Source organism: Echinops telfairi, unplaced genomic scaffold, assembly GCF_000313985.2.
Source record: "Echinops telfairi isolate 266 unplaced genomic scaffold, ASM31398v2 ScPeMD7_4;HRSCAF=17, whole genome shotgun sequence".
Classification (NCBI taxonomy): Eukaryota; Metazoa; Chordata; class Mammalia; order Afrosoricida; family Tenrecidae; genus Echinops; species Echinops telfairi.
Genome location: NW_022103900.1, coordinates 9,294,791 through 9,305,451, shown reverse-complemented (window position 1 = coordinate 9,305,451; position 10,661 = coordinate 9,294,791). Strand labels below are relative to the sequence as shown.

Below are 10,661 nucleotides of genomic sequence, written 5' to 3'. Positions count from 1 at the left end.
GAGTCTGACTACAAGGATCCCAAGATATTAATACTGGTACCAGAAACCGAAAAATCATAGCCAGGTGGGGAAAAAAACCTCACAGTGTAGATGACCAGCTATATTACACCGCAACCATATCAAGACTACAAGACCCAATTTTCATAGTGTCCTAAAACAGTATCAGAAATCTTTTAATGATTTCTACGGAATATTAAACTTTAGTGCGTTCTTCCCTAACCTCACCTGCATTAGCTTGCACTCCCTCTTCCCCCCCAGCTGCCAGTAGCTTGCTCCTCCCTGTCCCTCCAGGTAAATCTTTGGAAGATTCTGGTCTTCTGCTCCTTGCCATAGCAAAACCACTGAGAGGAAGCTGCCAGTGGTTCTGCTACAGATGTCAGCAGCATGTCTGCTCCCTAAAGCAGGAAGTAGAGAAGGAGACAGGGTAAGTCAAACAGTCATACTTTGCACTTCTGATAGTATTACGTTTGAGCTAACTTAAGAAATTCATTTTAAAAGTACCACAAGATTGAGCTAGTCCCGTTCCTAAGCCACATTATTCAAGATGAATACACCCTCCTCTCCCTTAGTGAAAATAACATCTCACGGAGTTTCCTGTGATGAAAAGCTGAGCAAGAAATAAATAGAACATGGGAAGCAGGAGACGGATAGCGTTTTGGTTCTAAAACCTTCAGGTTTGGGTTTTGTATTTTCGTGAGGAGCAAGTGCTGAGGTTGCAGTCTGTTTTTATTAGCTACATAGGATAAAAGATGAGTTTTCTTTATTCAACTGTATCTAAACATTTTGAATGTGGCATTGACCAGGGCTGCTTGTTAGCAATTCTTAGTATACATATACACACTTTTTAATATGGTCTCTCTCTCTGGCTTTCTCTCTCTTTCTTTTCTTTTCTCTCTCTGTTCCTGATAATGGTGGATAGGTTTCTTAAATTGACATACTATGATTATTTGTGACTCCTTTTAAGTCCTATAATGGTTTTTGTTCACATTTTCTTTTTACAAATCAGGCTTGTTGATCCAGGAGAAACTTTTGTCTTTCTATTGTTTTAACGTCAGTCTCCATTGTCCATAGTGATGATTAAGTAAGTATGAGTAACAATCTCATACATAATGAAGCAGTAGTAGGTGAACAAAAATATTGATTTTCATGTGTATTTTATGTCAAATATATAGAAATGTTTTCAGGTCATGTGCTTAGGAAAAATGGTGGGTGGCTGAGTTAGAAGCTCCTGAGGAATCAAGGTGAGTCAGCCTAATATATAAATTTAGCTGGTTCTTGGTGTGGGTGACCCATGCAGGAACAATGGAAAAGTAGCTGTAGTTCTTTGTTGAGTGCTCTGCTTTGTGCCAAGGTGTAAGAGACTCTTTTTTGGCACAAATGATGGAACAATTTTATTTTAGAACTTAAATAATATTGCTTATGTAGTTTTTTCCTGGTGTCAAGACAAGCAACAGCTGCCAACATCATCCCTTTGAACTTTCCTGACTTACTGTTTTCTACACACTTTCTATTTTCTTTGATTTAATCTACCAAAATACAGACAGCGTGTTAAAAAAATCTGAGTTAGGTGAAAGTTTACAGAGAAAACCAGTTTTCAATTCGACAATTTATACACATTTTGTTTCACGACATTAGTTGTAATTCCCTCAATGCAACAGCTGCTGAATTATCATTTCACTCTGCCCTTCTTTCCTGTCCCTCTTGCCTTCTGAGCTTTGTTTGGGGGCATGCATGCTGCCCTTCTCATCTGATAAGGTGTATTTCCCCCAAGAGTATGTTTCTCACTAGTGTGATTAGTCACCTTCTTGGCTTGTCTGTCGTTGGACTGTCAAGTGGTCTTTGGGATGGGTTCCTTTCCAGCTATGAAGGGTAGCTTAAGGACAAAGTTTCAGAGGTTCCACTAGTCTCGATCAGACTAGTAAGTCTGGTCTTTTAAATATAATTTTAACTTTGTTCTAAGTTTTTCTTCCATTATGTTAATGGTTTTATGCGGATTTAATCAGAGTGGTCAGAAGTGGCAGCTGGTCACCTAAAACTCAATGTCATAAAAAAAAAAAAAAAAAGACCAGGCTTACTGGTGTGATGGATTCTTGTGGAACCTCTGTGACATATGGCCCTTAATTGCCCTTCAAGACTGGCACTGTACTCATCTCTGTGGCTCTACTTTCAGCCAAACAATAGATCAGTGTGTGTGGTGAACAACAGCATCCGTAAGCCATGTGCTCCTTGCAACAATCAGCCACACGAGATCAAGAGGGCAGCCTTTGTGCAGGTCTAATGCTCAGAAGGCACGAAAGAATAGAAAAGAACAACTTCAACAAGAACAAACAGGAAACTGAGGAGGAAGTGGAAGGGGTGCTGTGACCTCATGGGGATGGAAATCGATGTCCCTGTCACAGAACAAAATGTCCAATAGAAAACTAAGGTGCTCTGTAAATCTTCACTCAAATCACGGTTTAAAAGAGGGGTGGGAGGTGAAGAAAGACTAATTGACCACATGCACAGTCGTTGGCAATTTTTCTAAGGTACAGAGACGAAGAGTGCATAGACAAACAGAAATGTTTTTAATTGACTCTTTGTTATTTAGTCTAATTAATGTATCTTCTCTCTCTCTTTTTTTCATTAGTATAAACATGAGATTAATTTGGGAGTCATAACAGCATCTACAAAATGACTACCAAGAACCAAACCCAATGCCAATTTATGGTGGCCCGTTAGGAAACAGTAGAATGTCCCATAGGGCTTCCAAGACTGTAATCTTTATGGAACTAGACTGCAACCTGTTGCCCCAATGGAACAGCTAGGGACTCATACCACAAACCTTTTGGTTAGCAGATGAATGCTTAATCACTGCCATCAGGGCTCCTCTCAAAATGATTAGTAGATAGTAATTATAGGTGTATATAATTATTATCATACAGTATAAGATTATATAGCCTCTGTTGTATTGTATATGATAATTATATAGAATATAATTATTAGTATATAATAATTATATTTTCTCTGATTTGTCATTTGAATAATCTTTACTATTTAAAAATTAAATATTATGATAAATGGACATACATGGTATACATTAAGAATTTCAGTATCTGATGAGACAGCTAAAGAGTACCTTTATACTATTAAAATAGCACTATATTAATTTACTTTAAGGAAGTGGTAAACTTTACAGCATTACTTAATGAAAAATGTTTATCAGCATAACAAACTCTATACTTATGCGATTGTCCATGTCATTTTCTTGGTGCTCTCCAAAAGAAATTTAATTGAGCAGGATTGAGTAGTATTCTAGTTGGCACAATGTTCCTCCCCCTTAAAATAAACAAACTGACGGACTACCAGCAAGTCAATCTGACTCACAGTGATCCTATGCAGGGATTCTGACAAGATACATCTTTTGGGGAGCAGACAGACTCATCTTTCTCTCATGGACTAGCTGGTGGATTTGAACTGCCAATCTTGTGGACAGCAACCCAATGTCTAACTCACAGTGCCACAGGAGTTCCTTAAATGGAACAATAGTAATACTAAAATTACTGTTCAGAGTTGTGTCTTAGATTGGTACAAAAAATCTCCCCCTTTATTTGTGTGCTTCAGAAATGCTTGCTCCGTGTTGGGGAGAATAGATAATATGATGTGAGACAATGAGATTGGCAAAACCCAACAAAGTAGGCAACCTATTCCCACAGATATGATCAGAAATGATCTTGCTGAAGGAAGATGGCAGCTACAGGAGCCCACATGGTTCAGTGAGTTAATTGTTGAGCTGTTAGCCACAAACTGGTGGTTCAAACCCACCAGCCATTCTGTGGGAGAAAGATGGCTGTGTCTGCTCCCTTAAAGATTATGGTCTTGGAAAACACTAAGGCGCATTGTATCCGGCCCATGGGCTCAGTAGGTGTCTTAATTAACTCAGTGGCAGTGAGTTACTTCCAAAAAATGATTTGCTAATAATAAAAGAAAATATCAAAACAAAAACAAGGTCATGACCCTTGAATACATTCCCACTTACAGCGGTGCTATAGAATAGCACCAGTAGAACTGGTTTTCCGGCTAAATCATTATGAAAGTAATTTAGTCCATCTTTCTCTCCGGTGAGTTCCAACTGCCTGCCATTTAGCTATCAACTGAGCACTTAGATGCTTGTGCCTCCAGGGCTTTCTTCTTGGTTAACATTTACCAATGTTCATAATTTGAGTATCACCTTAAATATCTGTTATTTCTGTATTCTCACATTCCATTTTCAGTTGAAACTTGCTTGTAAATCATTGTACCTTTTTCTTAATGTAATATATGTATTTTCAAAGAAAATTTGTATCATGATTTCAATGGGATAGCTTTATATTTTAAAACATTAAAATAAATACAACATAGAGGACAAATTTACAGAGACGTCCTAGAAATATCCAAACAACTTATGGGTTTGGTTTACTGGGTCAAAAATCTTGGGATCCTAGTCTCAGGGGACAACTTAAGTTTGGTGAGTAGTTTCCGGGATCTTATACGCTTGTGAACGGTCATGTAAGGTGCAATTATGGTCTACTCACATAGAACAGAAGAGAATGAAGGAAATCAATGGTTTAAAGAAGAAACTAATTCACGGGACTAATAGCCCACATGAACCCTGGCCTCTTCTAAGCTAAAACAAGAACTAAATGGTGCCCGGCTACCTTTGCCAACCATTTTGACCAGGGATATACATTAGAAGGTCCCAGACAGACTAAGATAAAAAATGTAGGAAAATATCAAATTTCTAGAAGATGCCAGATCTACTGGATCGAGATTAGAGGAACCCTTGAGACTATTACCCTAACATATCCTTTGAATTTGAAATTAAAGCTCTTTTTGTAGATTACTTTTCAGTCAGCTAATAGATGGACCTATAAATAAACAATATTACCCACAAGTAATGTGCTCCCTTAAACAATTAACTATATCAGGCCAAATGATTAATATGTATCCAAAAGATAAGGAAGGAATGGAAAGGAAACTTGATCCAGAGAAATAGAATGAATTGTGTGGAAATAATGAGAATGCTGACAATTCATAAAAATGGCAATCAATGGCATAGAATAATTTGTATAAAAATGTTAAAGAGGAACCCGATTTTATGCGTAAACTTTTTTACTAAAACATAATGAAATATTGAATTAAAAAGGTAAATGCATGCCATGACAATTTAGGAATTTCACACATGCATTCCATGTCAAACCCTCCTGATAGTTTACCAGCAGACTACGAGTTCCGCCCTGTGAAACCTTGATCTGTGCTAACAGTGCGAATTCTATTTCCTTGCAGTAGCACTTCTTCGTATTGATCGGTAGTTAAGAATTAGAGTGCAGGAATCTTGTTGAATTTAAATATGCCAACTTGTATATCTAGGGCATTATTTTGAGTCTTTCTGACTCAATACTGACATTGACAAAATGATTTCAATTAAAATCCTAATAAAGATAGGTAGATAGATAGATAGATACAAATAATACATATAAACACACATGCACACATATATGTGTATATATATATATTCATCCAAGAAGATTCAGTGTGACTTACTAAGGAGTTTAGGACACCTGAGAGAAGATGTTTTTGATAATCTCCATGTTCTTTCATCCATATGGAACATGGATGAGCTTCGAGTGTATTAATGCAAATTTTAGTCAGTTTTGGAATCTAATTTTCACTCTTGAATACAATTTTCAGGAAGTTTAATAGAGCAGATCAAATACTAGACACTATATTGAGCCTACTCATTTGTAAAGTTTAATACCCTTTCTCTACCAACCGTTTCCATAACAGAAAACTCAAGATAAGCTTTAACCTGCTCCACCATCAAATCAACCTATAATGTCTCTTAACAACTTTTGATTTTTCAAAATGTACTTTTAGTTTAAACTGAAGGCTGCTTAGTAGAAAGTAAGCAGTTTTCATGAGTATTCTAATTTTTTTTAATTCTTTCTTTCAGAACTTGAAGAATCCAGACAGAAATGTCCACCCTGCTGGTATAAATTTGCTAACATGTGTTTGATCTGGGACTGCTGTAAACCATGGTTAAAGGTGAAGCACATTGTCAACCTGGTCGTGATGGATCCGTTTGTGGACTTGGCCATCACCATCTGCATCGTCTTAAACACGCTCTTCATGGCCATGGAGCACTACCCCATGACGGAGCAGTTCAGCAGTGTGTTATCTGTCGGGAACCTGGTAAGGCTCGCTGAGGGCTCCTCTGCCCATTGAAAGATTGATTCATGCTTGCCTTCATAAATACACACATGGCTCTCAAATGAAATATAAATTAATCGGCAATGTATACCAGAAGAGTGAAGGTGTATTACTTTTTAAATAAAAAATATGTTCCTAGAGCTAAAATAGTGCAGAAGAATTCAATGGTTTGCATACAGTTTGGCTTAAAATGAAAACTTAGCTATCCATTAATTAGAAAAGTGATTGTGGACTATAGAGGATATTGGTGCATGAAGCTAATGTGATCACATATTTCTCAAATATTTAGAATAGGTCCATTTAGACAAGTGTACATTTAAAACTTATAAATTTTCAAATGAGATCATTTTGAAATATTTATAAATAACTTGAAGATAGATTGATTTGGGGAAAATATCATAAAGGGGTTATTATTTCCATTTGAATTTATTCTATTGCCTTATTGATTTATAGATGATTAGTGTTTGAATGCAATATCAAGGAAATTTTGTTTTAACATTCACTGGCCACCTGGTTACCACATAGTGGCATATCAGACAGAAAACAACCACGTGTGGCTCCTTAGAATGTAATCTTCCTGAGAGCAGACCACAGACATTTTCTCTCTTGGTGCCACTAGTGGGTTTGAATTTCTAGCATCTGACTGCTTAACCATTGTGCAACTTGGGCTCAATGTATTAGTCATGAGGGAAATGAGAAAGAAATGCAGATTAGCACCACAGTGCGATACCAGTTCATATGCACTAGAGTAGCAAGAATAAAAAGGCAGACCATAATGAGTATTGATAAGGATATGGGAAATTATTGATGAGCATGTAAAATGGTGCAGACACACTTTGTAAAACAATTGACTAATTCCCTAAAAAGTTAAACATAAAATTACTGTCTGATCTAGCAGTTGCACTCCTGGCATATATTCAAAAGAATAGAAGTTATATGTCTATACAAAAATTTATGTTTGAATAGTCATAGCAGGTTATTCATAATAGCCAAGATGTGGGAACAACCCAAATGCCCTTCAACTAGTGAATACGTTTCTATACAAAGGAATGTTTTCTATAATAAAAAGGAATGTGCTTGTGCATGCTACAAGAGAGATGAACCTTGAAATCATTACAGTCAGTAAAAGAACCTAGCAACAAAATCATTTGGTGTATAATTTTATTTGTATAAAATGTACATAAAGGCAAAAATATAGAGATAGAAGGTAGATTAATGGTTACCAGTAGCTAGGGAAAGGGAATAATTTGGAATAACTGTTTTTTGGTTAGTTCTTTTTTGTGTGTGTGTGATAAAATGTTATCAAATTAGACTGTAAGATTGTTGCAAACCTCTGAAAAGGTACTAAAAACCACTAGATTGTACGCTATTTACTCTTTTATATTTGAAATGTTCATGACACAGCTCTTCCAGTATCACAGGAACACAAGCAACCAAAGCACATCCATCTGACAAGCAAATGGTTGAAGAAACAATTAAAAAGAAGCAAACTAGAGATAAAAATGAAAAAATGAATTTGAAGAGTCAAACAGAAAACTTCAAAGGGAAGCTTGACGGTACTAAGAAAAGCATTACAGCAAAGTGTGCAGAGACTGAGAGTTAGTCACCCAATAGGGTACAAACCCCTTGGAATTTCTCTAACTGAACGAACTGGTGTAATATTGTAGGATTCTCTAGGCAAACTCTTGAGCAAAACCGTAAGCATCAAAAGAAGATGAAAGGAATAAAAGAGCCATTTTGCTAGAAATAATGGGTTGAAGCTCACCCATTTTAAGATGACCATATAATCAAGAACAGGGGTTCTTATGGCATGGCCATCCTCAATAGTGACCCTCATATCACTGAAGATGTGAATGCTGTAGCAAAGTGTGGTGAAAGAAACCTGATGGTGCCTGGCTACCAGATATAATAGTGTCTGGGGTCTTAAAGGCTTGTCTTCAACAAACAGCCATCTAAATGAAGAGTCAATTTGTTAGTACGGGTTTACTTGTGTTAGCACAATTGTGTTAGTATGGGTCCAGATTCATGGACACTCATGTGTATAAGAAAGAGCTTTATATACAAGAGCAATTGAATATTGAGAACACATCCCAGCCCATCCAGATCAAGTCCATAAGTCCTATATGAGCCCTTATGTCCAATATCAACTTATAAAGTCCTCTTCAGACACATGCAATGATGTTGAATGCAGGAAGATCACAGGCCAGTGGGTGGAAAGTCTTGTGGATCCAGTGATGTTGTTAGCATCTCAGCTCTGGCAGGGGTCTCCTCATGGCTTCTCTAGCTCCCAGGGCTCTGGCTGCATCAGGATAGGTCCATGTGGTTTCTCCTCAGGGATGTCTTGCAAGGAGTATGAGTGTCCCACCTCCAGCAAGCTATTTATCTCCTTGGCACCTCCAAATGAGGTCATCATGCTGCAACCTGATTGACAGGTAAATCCCACCCCTTCACTCGTAAGTCTCAAACTGACAACAGATTAAGTATCTACCACATCAACTAAGTCCACGTGGAAGAAGCAAACCAACCCATCTGATCCAAGGGTTTTAAATAATAAAATCCAAATACAAATGATGAAATGGAATTCTGAACACCTGGTTTGCAGAAAACCATGAATGACAGTTGAAGGCCAAAATCCATTTGCAGGGTCCCCACATGGATTAAGCCTTCAATGAATTCCCTCTGACTATAGTGCAGGGATATGAATAGTGTTGCTCTCAGATAGAGAGTATTGTAAAGTGGATTATATCAAATGTAGAAATGTCATTAGGTAAAAATTTAGTCCCTTATCTTGATCTCCTTATTGAACCATTTAAAATTATTTCAGTTTTTAATATTTTCTACTTCCTTTTCAATGAAGTTTCTTCTCTTGTTTTTATCATTGTTGTTATTGTTATTGTTTTTGTGTGTGTAGTTTGTTTCTTATCCAGTATAGGTGTGTTGGGCTGGGTGGACTACAGAAACAAATCCAGAGGCACTCATGTATGTATAAGAAAGAACTTTATATCAAAGAGTCATTGTATATTAAGAAAATATCCCAGCCCAGTCCAGATCAATTCTATAAGTCCGATATTAGCCCATAAGTACAATATTTATCCATAAATCCTTCATCAGACTCACACAGTCACATGCAATGATGCAAAATTCAGGAAGATCACAGGCCAATGGTTGCAAAGTATTGTGGATGCTTCAATGGTATAGGAAGCATTTCAGCCCTGGCACAGGTCTCCATATGGCTCCTCCAGCTCTCTAAGTGTGGCTCTTTGACAAGAAGCTGAAGCAGAGAGAGAATGTGTATCCTACCTCCAGGGAGAAAGAGAGGAAGTTCCCAGAATCCTCATGAGGAGGCATCATCAGACTGTGACCTGATTGACAGGCTAGACTCCAACCCTATACTTATCAAGTTGACTTGAAATTTTGTAACTACCACAGACCACCCCTTGTTAACTTTACACCTTTACACAAATCTTTAACGAGATATAATTTTTAAAACAAGAACAAAAGCAAAATCACATTTGTGCCTAACAGGATAAAACTAAAATGCACACAACTCAAAATGTGCCAGCTTCATAATACTCTGTAAGTGACTAAACAAAAATATTTAATGCTTAACAATTGCAGTTATGTGAACACTTCCACCATAATCCAAAATTCTAAAAACATATCCCCAATCCATGAAAGTTTGTAAGCCAGCCACTTCATACCTTTACCCACTCAATTTTGGGTATCCAATTTCTATACTGCCTACTTATAATAATCCAGTGCTCTGAGAAAGCAAGCATGTTATTTGATGTGAGGAATCTTCATTCCAGTTGGAACCTTTTGAGTTCATATCCATAAGCAAGGCCAAATTAGGACAGGCCATCCATAAAGTAAGCAGAAATGTACACCAATTCACTGGCTCAAAATTTATCTCTTCATCTGGTTCTGGTCAGGTTCTGGTCAACTCAATGTGGGCTGCCTCACTTAGCCTCAATAGAGTTCCCATTGGCTCTTTTGCCTTTCAATGGTGGGCACTGTCACAAATTCTGAACAACCCTAGCACCCTTGGGCTAGGTCATGAACTTCAGACCACCCAACCCACTCTCATCTTCTCCTCTAGTCCCTGTGAACCAGGTCCACAGTGTCAGTGGTCAGCCTCATCCTGTCTCTTTATTCCTGCCTTTCTCAAACTTCCACTCAATATAGTGGATCCAGATAGTCACCTACCAAGTATGTCAGACTGCCCATAGGCTCCCTTTAGTGTTCAGTCCTAGAGAGGATCATTCTTTCATGGCTCCAGATGTTTCCAGCTCCAAGCACAGACCACTAGTTCAAAATTTAAAAATCCAAAAGGTTCCTTTTTCCCCCCCTTCAAATTGTCAACAGCCCCCAGGCAGTCTCTTAGAATGTAAATATCCTGAGCACTCAAAGCAGTAGGTGGGGCTTATCTTTTCAGA

At 37.6% G+C, this 10,661-nt stretch overlaps 1 protein-coding gene across 1 annotated transcript in view; it reads left to right on the top strand.

The window, feature by feature from the left end:
* SCN2A (sodium voltage-gated channel alpha subunit 2) overlaps positions 1-10,661 on the top strand; it is a 160,688-nt gene that overhangs the window by 89,860 nt on the left and 60,167 nt on the right. The window contains exons 13-14 of the mRNA XM_045298020.1: positions 4,018-4,072; positions 5,969-6,207. Coding sequence (XP_045153955.1) covers positions 4,018-4,072; positions 5,969-6,207 — 294 coding nt within the window. The remainder of the gene's footprint in view (positions 1-4,017; positions 4,073-5,968; positions 6,208-10,661) is intronic.